The sequence below is a fragment of the Alexandromys fortis genome, unplaced genomic scaffold (genome assembly GCF_014885135.2).
Source record: "Alexandromys fortis isolate MF-2015 unplaced genomic scaffold, M_Fortis_MF-2015_v1.1 scaffold_6, whole genome shotgun sequence".
NCBI lineage: Eukaryota > Metazoa > Chordata > Mammalia > Rodentia > Cricetidae > Alexandromys > Alexandromys fortis.
Window position 1 is genome coordinate 12,504,446 of NW_026067902.1, and position 15,243 is coordinate 12,519,688.

The 15,243-nt window shown below is 40.0% G+C and overlaps 1 protein-coding gene across 1 annotated transcript in view; it reads right to left on the reverse strand.

Annotated features, from left to right (window-relative positions):
- Usp8 (ubiquitin specific peptidase 8) overlaps positions 1–14,150 on the reverse strand; it is a 48,114-nt gene extending 33,964 nt beyond the window's left edge. The window contains exons 1-3 of the mRNA XM_050133716.1: positions 14,005–14,150; positions 4,646–4,814; positions 2,442–2,586 (exon numbers count right to left, since the gene is read on the reverse strand). Of these exons, the coding sequence (XP_049989673.1) occupies positions 2,442–2,586; positions 4,646–4,749 (249 nt within the window). The 5' untranslated portion in view covers positions 4,750–4,814; positions 14,005–14,150. The remainder of the gene's footprint in view (positions 1–2,441; positions 2,587–4,645; positions 4,815–14,004) is intronic.
- Positions 14,151–15,243: the final 1,093 nt, after the last annotated feature.

Consider the following 15,243-nt stretch of genomic DNA (forward strand, 5'->3'; position numbering starts at 1 on the left):
CTTGATTGGGGCAGGGGGAGGGAAATCAGAGGCGGTGGTGGGGAGGAGGCAGAAATCTTTAATAAATAAATAAATACATACATTTAAAAAAAGTATAATGCAATCATCATTGCAAACTTATTACAAAAGTAAAACACAAAGTAAAAAAAAAATGTTTTCATTTGTTTTAATTTCATGAACTCAACTAGAAAGGTAGTCTGAGAGCTTGCTTTATCTTAAATGCCAAAAAAACATGCTGTGTTTGGGCATGTCTATTACAAACTATGAGGCAACGGTCCTTTAATATTAGTGAGGTTTCCTAGAGACTCAGCAGCATAGATATTGTCAATAACATGACAACTGGCAGAATAGAGAGGTAACATCTGATTCCTACTCGCAGGTTTACCAGTACAACTGTCCTATTCCTATCTAAAAATTTCCAGATTCCTTATCTAAAAAGGTTAGCCAGTAGGGATGTGATGGGGTACACTCCACACCCCAGCACTCCTGAGGCAAAAGCAGCTGAATTTCTGAGTTGATTGTTAGAGGATTATCAGCAATGCTGCTCATTTTTAAATTCACTGCAGATTTTTAAATATAACTCTAGTTTCATGAGAATTTACTATGCCAGTATTTCACTCCTTCTCTTCCTTCTCAGACAACCCTGACATCATTATTCAGGATTTGAGTGGGTTTCAGTTACATCACTGTGCCCTCTCTTTGACATTAACAACTGTTACTTACAACTTAACACTTTGCAATACAAAATAAGAGGGAAAACACCCAATTCTGAAGGAATTCAGTTACATATTCTGTCCCTACCCAATTTAAGTAGTTGAAACTATAAAATATCTAAGTACCTCACATACTTAAGAGTATACGAGAAAGGTTAGGGTAAATGAAATACAACAAAAACAGTTCTAAGACAGGAAAGATGAGGTACTCTAGACAGAGCAAGCAAACAGGGAGCCAACTAACTGTAATATTCCAAGGAACAGCCTGGGTTAGCTGACCCTTGCAGGTAGCTTCCTAACCTGACCTCACAAACTCAGCGACACTATAGAAATGGAAAGAGCTCCTGTCAATCAAAATGACTTCCAATCTATTCAGAGAGGAGAAGCAGATAGTCAAAAAGGCAATTCCAACCTTGCCAGAGGAAAAGCACTACTAAGTTCTAAAAATAAAGCAAAAGCCAAGCATACATAAAATCCGTCCAGTACTAGGCCAATCAGCAGACAGTGGCTACAAAGCTAACAATCCTCAAGCCTTCCAAGCATTTACTCTACAAAGTACCAGATCTGGGGTGTGCGTGGGGAGTGTGCAACACCCCACCCCACAGAGCTCACATCTAAGGCAGAACAACCTGTGAGAATCAGTTCTCTTCTACCCTGTGGGTCCAAGGAATTGAATCAGGTCACTGGGCTTTCTATGTGGTAACAAGGTCATTTCTAAGTTGGGAGCACAAATACAGCATTCTTCCTGCTATTTAACACCACCTGAATATTATTTAGCCTATTTCTAGGCCAACTGAAATACAACCATCTTTTCTCTCCACACCAATCCCAGTTGTCAGTTTCTCTGTCTATACCATGACTGCCCACCCTTTCTACTCATGACTTCAGCCAAGTGACAGATTAGTACCTGCTAAACAGATTAAAAACCAAAAAGAAAACACGAACATGAAGAGACAATGAAGTCTTGCTCTTAATTCTAAAGCCATATCTAATACGGCCCCAATGCCAGTCAGACAAATAAAAAGGCTAGCACATAACAAATAACTAAATATTTGACCTGAAAGCACAACAGAAAACATATTCTTATTTATTTTTATTTTCATTTGTGTGTGTGTTGTGTGAGTGTGTGCCACATGTGTGCAGGGGCCCAAGGAGGACCGAATAGGGCACTGGACACCCCGGAGCTAGAGTCAGAAGCAATTGTAAGTCATCTGAAATGAGTGCTGGAAACCAAACTTGGGTCTTTTGAACAGCACTCTTAACCACTGAGCCATGTCTCCAGTCCCTCTATTTTATTTACTGATGTAGGATCACGCTGGCCTGGAACTCTTGGGCTCACATGAGACTACAGACATGAGTCACTGCACTCAGTATCACTTTCCTTACTCAGTGCATGAATAAAGTCAAACCTTCCCTCTGACATAGCGATAACTTATTACAACAAAAAGTGAACAATCAGCTTATATACTGCTATATACACATGCTGATCCAAGCCAAGTGTATGTATGCACACACTTACAAACAAAGAGACTATGTTTTTGCTTTGCTTTTCCCAGCCACACGGGAAAATCCATTGTTATGTTGAAGACAGAGCTTCTGCTTAGCAATTCCTAGCCTAGGATTGCCAGTACCAGGAGAGAGGTGAGGAGGAACAGTTGGTTAAAACTTTTAAAGAAAATCAATAGTTCTATTACACAAAAATAATAAATAAGAATGCAAAAAAGGTACCTGCTGTTGCTTGAAATCAGGTCTTTTTTTGATAAGATTATAAACTGCCACATATTTCATATAAAGCACATAGGCCCTTTCCTCATCACGATCTAGTCTGCATTCTTCTGCTGCCTTGAAGATCTTCTGAGCGCTGTGGACGTAACTTAAAAGTTGAAAGAAAATTTAAAATACTTGCTACTGGGGGGAAAATACAAGTCTATATAAACTCTGCAGGTGACCATAAGATAACTGTCATGATTTAGGCTGTTTACTTCACACACCTCCTTTCATACCTTCCCTTTGAGATTAGGCTAGTCTTAAGATATAAACCATAGACAGCTAGAAAGGAATGACCGGCCATCTTAGGTTTAACCTTTAAGATGTTTCTGCCCTTAGTTTTTGAGAAAGTTTAAAGGTAGCTTGTAACAAGAGTTAAACAAAATTACTTTCCTTGTTAGACCACATTTACCAATTTACCTCAAGAAGTAAGACAATCTTTCCTCATTTCTCCCCTAAAAGGTATTTTTTTTTTAAAGCCATTTTGTTACTGGTAATATTAAGGAACAATGGTATACTCTCAGGTTTTCTCTCCTTACTTTTATTTATGTTTTCACCCTCAACTGTCAGCACTGATGTTTTGTTTCTTCCCATTTATTTCCTTGATAAAATGACTCATTAAAATACCCCTGTGCCTAAGACCACGGGCCTTGAATAAGACCAACGTTGCTTTTTGATAAATGACTACATGTGAAAATATATGGAAAAAGGGTTTACTGTATGAGTCAGTGTGTCACAGTGCAGGTCCCATGACGAGAGTTTCCCCTTCTTCCATTTTTCCCTTTTTCTCTTAAATTTTGTTTTATTTTGGGGTAGGCCAGAAGATGGGTGGGATCAGGAGGCATGATGTGAAAGATGCAAATAAATAAATAAAATGCCTCTGTGCTTACACAGGTCTCTTTGGCTTTGTCTTCTTCATTGGTTCATTTGGGATCATGTGTCCTGTTTATCTCCAATCCCTTTAAGAACTATTCTTCTAAGTCTGAGGAATGTGGCAGCTAGACCTACCTTTCTTTCTAAAACTTGATTTCCATCTAAATAATAATGTAATTACTTAGTAATCTCTAAATCTTTTGCTGGAGAAAAGGTTTTTTGTTTTTTTTTTTTTTTTTTTTTTTTTTTTTTTTCTGTTCTCTGTTCCTTAACTACTAGAGTCAACAATTTTAATGATAACCTATTTTTAGCAGATTTATATTTCCAGCAAGTATCAGAATCAGTTGACCCCTTGACCATGAAAATTTGGAACCTCTCTTGGAATGGTACATTTTCTACCTGTGCCTTAGATGGCACACATACCCAGGGAAATAAAATCACATAAGATAAATTGGTAAGTTGAAGACCGTATCACATTGGCACAAAATAAAACTTACAGAATACTAATGTTTCTATCTTATCTATTGTTGTGATGAGACACCATGGTCACAGCAATTCAGGGAGGAAAGGATTTATGTCCCTAGTCAGTCCATGGAGGGAAGCCAAGCAGGCAGTCAAACCTGTGGAGAACTGGGGCAGGAGCTGGTGAAGGGGTACAGAGTGCTGCTTACAGACTTGTTCCTTCCTCATGGCTTGCTCAACCTGCGTTCTTATAGAACCCTGGACCACCAGCTCAGGAGTGTCCCAACCTCAGTGGGCTGGGCCTCTCCCAAAAATCACTAATTAAGAAAATGGCCTATGGGCTTGCCTTCCTACAGCCTGATCTTATGCAGGCATTTTTTTTTTTTCCACTTAGGATCATTCCTTTCAGATGACTTTAGTTTGTATCAAGCTGCCATAAAAACAGCCAGGATAACTACACAAAAAAGTAGTCACAGCCCCTCTTTTAGTTAGAGGAAGACTATACCAGTATTCTAACTTTTACAAGTGGACCACACAAGAGTAAAAGCAACCTTTAATTAAAAGTTAGACTGTTTTATGGGAAGAAAATAGCTTGTGGCAAAATGGCTTTACTAGAACTCTCATATTCTTTTAAACTTATCGTCTAGTATACATACTGGCCAGGAAGTTACATTTGAGCAATCAAACATTTATTCTGCTAACACAAATTTAAGAACATCTCTGGAGCTATTTTACTCTTGTGATCATCTTAATTGGCTATTCATTAAATCTAAATAATAAGGAAATGAAGTAAAATCAATGCTTTAATCAAACTTGCAAAGTGCACACACTTCTTGGTGCTGGTTTTCTCAGGTTTAACTTCTGTCTTCTTATTGAGGTCTTTTAGTGAAGAACTGAGGTAGAGTTCTTTAGGAACGGAAGCTACAGCAGGCATGATGAGTGATGCTCGCTCTTCCACTTCAACAATGGTTGGTGTAGTTCATGAAAAGTAGTTCTTTCCTAAAGCAAAGCAAACAATTCCACTCATTATCCTCATTAGAGAAAAGATAAGTGTTAAAAAAATGAAACTTTTAACATTTGCTCAGCAGCAAAGTGACTGCTTGACATGTAAGGCTCTGGACTGCTTAGCAACACACACCTACACCCATCCCACGTGCACCAAACAAAACATTACTAGAATGTCAGGCATGGTCCAGCAATTGGGAGCTGAGGTAAGATTATGAGTTTATCACCAATTTGTGAGACTCTATTCAGACAAAAACAAGTATCTACTACTTAACTGTATCCTTCCTCATTTTAAATTATCTTGAATATCTATTTTGAGAGTGTAATATATATATACACATAATAAACACACATAAAATATATAAACACACACAAACATACAAAATCTATGGTATAAGCAAGATTTATTTTCAAATGTTCATTAACTAAATGGATTATTGTGCCATTTTGCCATCAGTATCAAAATATCTATTAAAAAGAACAGAATAGTAAGAGCTTTTATATTTTTGTCTGTTAAAACTACATTTGATACATATTACAAGTAGAATTTTCAGCTTGAAATATTTCTTTTCTTCTTGATATCAGTTTATAAAAAGAAAAGTTTTAGGCAGAGCCAGGTTTATATGGAGCTGGGGACAAAAACAACATATTTCTGCTCCTGCCAAACACTTCTCTTACACTTTGGTTTACTCTGAGGTCTTTGATTTTGTGACATTCTTTGTTTCCAGATATGCTGTGTCAAACTGTGACAAGAAAAAACATGGAGTAAAAAAATGAAAGTGTGAAGAATGGCAAGGTATATACAATTAAATTGTGTGCGTGAATATTCACCAAGACCTAGAAATGGAGCAGATCAAAGCACCCAAGGTAAAAGGTCTTGGTAAGATCCTAAGTGTAGCCAGGCAGTGGTGGCACCCACCTTTAATCCCACCACTTGGGAGGTAGAAGCAGGTAGATGTCTGTGAGTTCAAGGCCAGTCTGGTTTTAAGAGCTAGTTCCAGGATAGGCCCCAAAGCTACATAGAAACCGTCTCAAAAACAAAACAAAAAACAAGAAGAAAAAAGATCCTAGGTGTCACCACATGAAAATGTCGGTGGCCTGATTAACTTCATATATGGCTTTCTGTAATGCAGAACTAATTACAATTTGAATTAAAGCCTACATTAATACATTTAACGGCAACATTAATTTTTCCCATCATCTCTCTCTGCTCTCTAAATGATTCTATCAATTCAATTTAATTACATGAATGGAGATCAACAAGCACCTAATCCTAAAAGACTGAATAACAGGGAGCTAGAGAAAAGGCTCAGAAACTAAGTACTCCCTGACTGCTCTTCTAGAAGACCAGCGTTCAATTCGAGCACCAACATGCCATCTGTAACTCCAATTCCAGAGATCCAAAACCCAAGTGTTGTGTAGATATACAAGCAGGCAAAACAGCCATACACATAAAATAAAAATTTAAATTTTGCTTTGTTTTGTTTGTTTTCCAAGACAGGGTTTCTCTGTGTAACCCTGGCTGTCCTGAAACTCATTTTGTAGACTAGGCTGACCTCAAACCCTGAGATCTGCCTGCCTCTGCCTCTAGAGTGCTGAGATTAAAGGTATTTGCCACCACTGCCTGGCTTAAAAAAGAAATAAAAATTTAAAGGTTAAGTTACAATTTAAGAGAATGTTTTAGCTGGGTGGTGGTGGTGCACCTTTAATCCCAGCATTCAGGAGGCAGAGAAAGCAAATCTCTGCGAGTTCAAGGCCAGTCTGGTCTACAGAAGGAGTTCCAGGACAGCCAAGGCTACACTGAGAAACCTGTCTTAAAATGAGAGGGGGGGGGGAATATGAATGGTCTTAGTTCACTTACATGAAACTCCAAAAGCACTCCAATTTTCTTTAATTCTAGTCATTCCTGTATAACACACTAATTCTTTAGATTTATCCCTTCCAATTCTATGTTAGTACTACATTCTTAGTCACCAAATTATTTTTCTCTACAAGCCATGTTTTTGCCATTTTCAGTTTTTTCTATCTATACAGGCTCCCTACAGTTATAAAGACATGCTGAACTAAACAGTAATTGATAACTTGAGATATACGCAATTAGAAACAATGATCTTGCCTTTAATCATTTTGTACATTTTACCTATTTTGAATCCTGTGTATAAAGATATGATAATGGTGAGAAATAGTCTCTGTCCGTACCATCACTTCCAAATGGGTCAACTGACATTGAATGTGTCCTTCTACTGAGGTATCAATTCAGTAACAACTCACTGTCAAACCAACTAAAAACATCCATTAAGTAAAGGATATGACAGGGACCCCTCAGGATTTCGTCATTCTCACAGTCAATATCATTATTTTAGTATAGTGTAAATCAGTAGATTTACCTCGCAAATGCAGGCTCTGTACTGTAGGTGTCAAATCGGCTCCCTAAGGACAAACACTAGTTCAAACACAGAAAGTGTCAGATCCCTTGGAACTGGAATTACAGATACTGTTGAACTGTCATATGGGTGCTAGGAATCGAACCTGGGTCATCTGGAAAAGCAGTCAATACGCCTAACCACTGACCCATCTCTTTAGCCCCTAAACCTTGGATCTTTAAAAGAATGTGCAAATCATACCAGATTATAGATAATTTAAAACAGTAAGTCATTAGCTACTTTAAAGTTAAATTTAAACACACGTAGATATCCTATAGTTTAAATGTCATGCTTTCAAAAGCTGAAGGATTAAAATCAGATATTTTCACAGAAGCCTCGAAAACTAATGGGAAACAAAACTGTAAACCGTAGAAACAAAAATAGTAGATAGTGTTACAAATTAATACATTGAGGAGGAAAACAATCACTAAAGGGAATTAGAAGTAATCAGAAGAGAAAGAATGTATGTTTGCTCTTTGATGAAGACGGCTTTGGCAGCCTGCGGAGATGAGGAACAGCAGGATGGCAAGGTCAAGAAAACCTCTAGGGGGCTGGAGAGATGGCTCAGTGGTTAAGAGCATTGCCTGCTCTTCCAAAGGTCCTGAGTTCAATTCCCGGCAACCACATGGTGGCTCACAACCATCTGTAATGAGGTCTGGTGCCCTCTTCTGGCCTTCAGGCATATACGCATAAAGAATATTGTATACATAATAAATAAATAAATATTTAAAAAAAAAAAAAAAAGAAAACCTCTAGGAATCAGCTGCCAGAGAGTGTATGCGGAACCACGAAACAGTCTCCACAACGATCCTAAAGTGTCATGAAAGGCACCTAAGTATTTACCTTTTTCTCTAAAGGTAATGACAGAGTCACAGCAGGGCTCTGAAGAAAGTTATGTAGTCCCAACAAATAAGAGCAAAGATGGGCTTTCAGACTGAAGAGAGAAAATCTTAGTTGTCTACTGTATGATTTGTAACTACAGTTAAGAAAGAAGGATGAAGGTTAGAACTAGGGCAACAGAAATGAAATAGAGGAAGTATATACAAGAACACGCAAAGACAATGACAAGACTTGCCAAATGATCAGACACAGCATGGAATGGTGTCACTAAAGTCATTAGCAATGTTTTTTTGAACAAATGAGAATGTGCACATGTGCGTGTGTGTGTGTGTGTGTGTGTGTGTGCATTTGAGACTAGGCCTTGCTATGAAGGCCAGGCTGGCCTTGAACATATAACCCAGTAAAACTCTGCCATACTTCAAAAAAGGATGATAAACTAAAGTCAACAAAGTAGCCAGATGTGGCGCTTCCCTGAAATCCCAGCACCTCTGAAGCTGAGGCAGGAGAACTGAGAATTCATGCCAGCCTAAGCTAGAGAGCAAAGCAATGTCTCAAAACAAAACAAGAACTTGATGGCTCACATGACAGAAGTGCTACTCAAATACAGTCCAAAGACCAATACCGGTTGGGGAACTACTTCTCTCTGGTCTACAGCAAAATAAGCTTGTGACAAAGGTAAACCAATTAATCATACTGACTTCTATAGTAATCAGACTTCCACTCTCAGGCAAGTTTTACATCCTGAGAAACAGGGACACTAGGCAGGGCTACATATTGCAGCCATGTCTCATCACTGAAGGTAAGGTGGAACCGTCAATGATTCAGACTCTGAAGAGCACTGTTCTACAGGACACAGAGAACAGGATCAGTCACAAAAGTCTAATACCAATTGCTCCACTGTATATTGATATGACTCTGGTCACTAGCAAGACTCAAGGAAAGGAAAATCCGGTTTAGCTAGAAAGAGAAAGAAAAAGCTTTAGCCAGCCCCACAGTGTCTTTTTCAATGTTGGCCCCATCCTCTTTCAGAGGCCAGCTTAAGCTTCCCTTCTGTCTCTGATGGTTCCAGTTCTTGGAGTTTACTTCTTAGTCTGAGTCCTACAGTGCTTGTTGACCATACTGCTCATTCAGTACAGTTTTTTGGCCCAAATAACAATATGGCTGAAATGATGACAGCTTAGGTGAGAAAGGAACCATTTCAGAAGGGAAGCACCATAGACAGAGAGTGAGAACTTAGTATGGGAAAACAATGAAGAAAAGTAAGGCAAACTATTGAATCACTAAACAATAATCTCTGGGATCAAATGAGTCCACTGATAGTATGTTATATCCTGATATCTACTTTAATAATCTTCAGTCAACACTTAATAGTTGCTAGCTAACAGTCTGTTAGTTAAGGAAATATAGTCACAGAATGGAGAATCTGTGAAGCCACCCAGAAGAGTTTACATTTGACTTAGCAAGAAGTAGAGTCAATATTACCTCAGGATGGCCAAAATGGGTATATACAAGATGGATGTGAAAAAGACAGGAATAAGGAAAATATCCTACAAAAAAAAAGAACAATTAGAAAGCCACTACAGGGAAGAACAAATTAGGCACACTGCTTTGGTGATTCAATGATAAAAACTGAGTGTTTTCACTTGCTTACATTACCCCATTCTCCTTCTGTGAAAAGGGAAGAACACTAATTGTTATTAACTAAATAACAATAACAAGCATTCATTATGACCGTTGCACTGTGGTACACGCCTACTCAGAAGGCTGAAGCTAGAAGGGTGGTGAGCTCAAAGCTACCTCAGGTTCACAAAAAAAGATCTGTCTCAAAACCAACAGGCAGACCAACAACAAAAATGTGGGGGGAAAACAAACCAACAAAAATACTGTAATTTAAAAACTGATCATCATGATCATGAAAAGCACATTTCAGCCTTGGCATTCTCCCATTTCAGACCAGAATGAACTTTCTTGTGGGAGCTTGCTCTACACCACGTAGCACATCTGGCAGTACCTCTAGCCTTCAAGATGCTAATAACATTCATCTTCCTTTCTCTAGCCCTGCTAAACAAAATGCTCTGGACACTGCTCAGTGTTCTAGTAAGGAAAATGCTCCCAGATACAAACTGCCAATTTTCAGGAAAATGAGTAGCTCAGTTCTGAACATGTTAAGTATATAGTAAGAGAACATTATCTAAACAATGTGCCTAAACAGAAATATCATATTAATTAAAAAAAAACCAATTTCAGGGCTGGAAAGGTGACTCCCTAGTTAAGAGCACTGACTGCTTTTGCTGAGAACCCAGGTTCAGGTCCCAGAAACTACATGGCAGTTCACTCAAGGTCCAGGGAATCCCAAACTCTCTTCTGGCCTTCCCAGGTACCAGGCATGCACATGGTACAGACATACAAGCAAGCAAAACACCCATACAAATAAAAAAATACACCTTTTTATAAAACCCCTATAGTTTGGGAGATTACAACATATTGCCACTGGAAATGATATTATATCACTTTATTCTGTGACGAAATACCTGAAGTAACAAGGTATTTTGGCTCACTATTTTGGAGGAATCTCACAGCCTGTCAGAGCAGGGACAGTGACGACAGTGTTACTGGCAGCAGGAGTATGCTGAGGCGGTGCCTCTAATCTGGAAGACCAGAAGCAGACAACGCTGGGGGAACCATGGGCTGGAACAACATTCAGCAGGCTACCCCCAGCAACAAACTTCCACCAGTCAGACCCTACAGGCTCCATACACTTCAAAATTGGGTCCGAACCTGGGGTCCAAGCAACCCAAATTTAAGCCTGGGAAAAGCATTTTATAATAATTATATTTTCCTTGTTTTTATGTAGTGTGTTTTAAAACATATAAAAATAATACTCTTTTAAAATGCAGACATCAGCCATTGGGCACAGTGGCATGCATCTGTAATTCCAGCTACCTAAAGCAGGAGGATCTCTTAAGCCTAGGAGTTAGAGGCCAGCCTTGGTCACAGTAAGATATTTTCACACTATATATAAATAAACACACACAATAAAAACCCATTGACATTATATACTAATAATTAAAATCAAGAAAATAAATCATAAAGGAATTGAAACCTTGTTTTTCTACTGCTAATATTTTACTTAAGGTCCCAAACTGGGCATTCTAAGAAGAGAAAGACTCAGGAAAAGAACAGACGTCACTGCAATGAAGAAAGGGATAATCCTAAACAAGCAAAAGAAGAATTCTAAGGCATCTAAATAAAAGTATTAGAGTGCTAAGGAAAAGTAAGGAAAGACAGAAGGAAATATCCCTAGTTTCTAAGAGGATTATATATATTCAGGTTATAATTTATAAGTATTTAGAATATTTGATATATACAAAATACAGCTTTGTGTGTTGTATATGGGCTTGCAGTGATGCACACACATCAGGTGCCTATAAAGTAGTTTTGAGAGTTTTTTGTTTTAAAAGGTAGGAGTCAGGCTATAGGTATAACAGGTCACAGCAGGGCTTTGATATGCATATGCCATGCCCTGGGGGCTCTAGCACCAAACATACATAAACACAAAAATGTGTAAGTCTATCATGTGATGACTGATCTATCATCTTTGATTGATCTAACCAATAAAATACTTTTTAAAGTAATGTACCAATTTCTTGGTACAGGCTTTTCAGAAACTGACAGCTTTCATTTCCTGCCTCTCTGGTATATGGTCATGGACCCCAACCCACGTGATGCAAGAAGTGCAAGCCAAGCCGGGCGGTGGTGCAAGCCTTTAATCCCAGCACTCGGGAGGCAGAGACAGGCGGATCTCTGGGAGTTCGAGGCCAGCCTGGTCTACAAGAGCTAGTGCCAGGACAGGCACCAAAGCTAACAGAGAAACCCTGTCTCGAAAAACCAAAAAAAAAAAAAAAAAAAAAGAAGTGCAAGCCACACAAAGAGGCTGCGTATAGGCACTCCAGTTATCATTTCCGGCCACAATCAACACCAAAAACTATCCAGAAGAAAGAACAATCCTTAAGTTCAGCACAAGTTAAGCATTCTGATAACTCTAAACTCAGCTGGTTATTTTTATAACAAAATAAATGCAAGACTCCTCTTTGCTTCTTGACTGCCATGAGGTGAACAATTTCTATGACATCCTCTTACCACCTGAGATCTGCTTCATCTCAGACACGAAACATCTCAGACATGAAACCAACCTTGGGCAGGAGCATCTGAAACTGTGAGACAAAATAATCTTCTTCCCTTCAAAAAGTTAGGATGCTAAGCATTTTTGACTAAAGTTTGATATAATGGCTTTATTTTACAACTGTTTTATTTACAAAGCTACCTGGATTCTATCCTATTTATATTACCAATAAACAAAAGATCATGACTAATAAACTACAAGTAAATAAACCAACTAGCTAATGAAAAGACATCTTTAAATATTTTTGTTATTTCTTATTCATTGTTGTCTCAAAAAATATAAGTCTATGAGCAATTATTCATTACTGACAGGTTTATATTACTACAGGAAGATCCCTGCAATTCAACTTCAAAGATGCGCTTAAAATATAGTCAAAAGATCAGGAAGATACATTTTAAGTATCTACAGTGTTATGGCATAATTAAGATATATTCTATTAGTTATAATTAAGTATAATTAAAGAAGCATGACTACAGCCAATATCATCATATTGACACAGTACTCTATAGATGAGAAACTACCTACCTAAATCCAACATGACTGACATTCAGCAGGGAGTCTTAAACAGGAAGAGTTGAAATGCAGCAAAACCTACTCATAAGGCTAAGTGTCGGAGAACTTTGAAAAATAACAAAAGGGAGCCTAACAAGGAGGCAAAGGCAGGTTTACCTCTGTGAGTTCAAGGTCAGCCTGGTCGACAAAGCAACCTCCAGGGCAGGCAGGGCTGTTACAAACAACCCCACACCCTGTCATTTTTAATGCAGCATGACATATAACCAACTAAGCATAGTCTATAGATTAAAAAAGAAAACCCCTGCTGGGTGTAGTGCTTGCTGCACGCTTTTATCCAACTCTCCAGGCAGAGCAAGAGGGTGTCTGTGAGTGTGAGACCAGTTTAGTTCAAATAGTAAGCCTCTGTCTCAAGGAAAAAATAATTGTGCTGAGCAGTGGTGGTGCCACACAGAGAAACCCTGCCTCGGGAAACACAAACAAACCACAACAAGAAGAAACCCAAAAACTAACAAACAAGAATTACATCCTTCTGTTAGATAGGCAACGTTCTGATCCGAACACCCAGAGCTGTTAATAAATATTAAACTTCTTAGACTCTGCAACACCTCTGTGAGTCAAGTAAATATTTGTTCAATGACTGGCTTAGTCAAGGTCACAGAGTAAACTGGAAGCAAGAACTAAACCTAGGAACGGGTCTGCAGCTTTGTGAGTTAATGAATATCACTGCAATTTGCGGTTCTGGAAATCCCCTCAGTCCACCCGAGTTGAAATTAACCTGTCGGGGCCACAAGTCTACAATGGAAGGCACATTTTAGGAAAAGAAAACCCCCTATTTGAATACGTCTTAGGTGTGAGGAGTTTGTCTAATTCACTTCTTGTACTTCACTAAAAACATGCGTGACTAGGGCAGTTACTAGAGGAAGCTGGACAAGTGATTATAATAAGGCCTGGGATGGTAGGTGGCACAAAACCAGAAAACGGAAGCAAAAGGAAGGAGACCAAAGTCGGGTCGAGTGTCCAAGAGAAGGGAGAACTGGTCAAGGCCACCCTCTGAGACGGGCAACCGTAGGAGGGCAACGCAGACACCAGGAGTCCGGGCCCTTGCTGGACCAGCCAGTTATCTGGGGTTGTCCCACCCCTCCGCGGACAGGGCTCGTCTCCCTGATGACCAACAGCTGGCGGACGCCTCCCCCGAGAACCGGGGCCGGAGCCAGGACGCACTCACCGCAGCGCCCGCACTCCGCTAACGCCGGCCTCCTCGCCTGACGCCCATCGCCCACCACCCGAAGGAGAACGAGCCTCCGCTCTCGGACGCAGGCCAGCGCAGCTCATCCCCTCTTCCCGATTTGCTTTGCGTGGCGACGCGTCGCGTCTCTAGACGTCACGGCAGAGGCGGGGCTTCCAGTGAGCCCCCGTAACTCCTCCCACTGTCCCCGCTGGGAGGGGCAGCGGATGGCCTGCTCCGGAAGGGCGCGCGCCGAGCCGTCTGCGCAGGCGTCCGTGGGGCGGTTTGCGCCTGTGCGGGATGGAAGCGGGCGCGTCTGGTGCTTCCGGGGTTCTCAAGCTTCTTATTTCCGTGTGGTAACATGTTCGATCTGTGTCACTGCGTGTGTAGGACCTTTCCGCGGAATAAGCAAGGATATTCTAGCGCCTCTCAACTGTGTATCTTTTTTCTCAGATCAGAAATTAGGGGAAAAAAAGACGGGAAGGGAATTGATAACCTCTAAAAGTTGGAAATGAGCACTCTCCAAATCCAAGTCTCTGGTTAACCAAAGAACTGACGTGTTCGGAAAATACATTGCTTAGACACCGAGACAGGGTTTCTCTGTAGCTTTGGAGCCTGTCCTGGAACTAGCTCTTGTAGACCAGGCTGGCCTCGAACTCACAGAGATGCGCCCGCCTCTGCCTCCCGAGTGCTGGGATTAAAGGCGGGCACGGCACAGCTAAAGGCCCAGCCTTACAAAGCAGGGCTCTGGACATTTTGGAGAGTCTACTTATGCACTCTTGTGGAGAAAGGGTAAGTTATTCTGATTATCTGTATATATAAAAGTTGGTGACGGTGGAGTTGTTGGTCCTGGTCATTAAATCCCTAGGGACAGTCTTACTGTTTGATGCACGGCTCACGTGGAAGCACATGTCTACTCAGTGTATAAAGTGAAGACGCTTACTAGATAGACAGTCATTAACCGTAAAGTGTAGTAAGTGTCCAGTCTCCCAATGGTGCTTCACATACATCCTTTATGATAAATGTAAAGTTTCCTTTCCATTACAATTAAGTACCTGCAAAAATAATATTCTTGTATTCCTACTTAAAAATCAATAGGTCTGGGGAGATGGCTCAGTGGGCCATGCAAACCTGAAGAACTGAGTTCAAATCCCCAGAACTCGTTTAAAGCCAGACACCATAGCACCCATGTGTAATCTCTGCACTTCTGGCAAGTTAGGCGTTAGAGACAGGTGACCC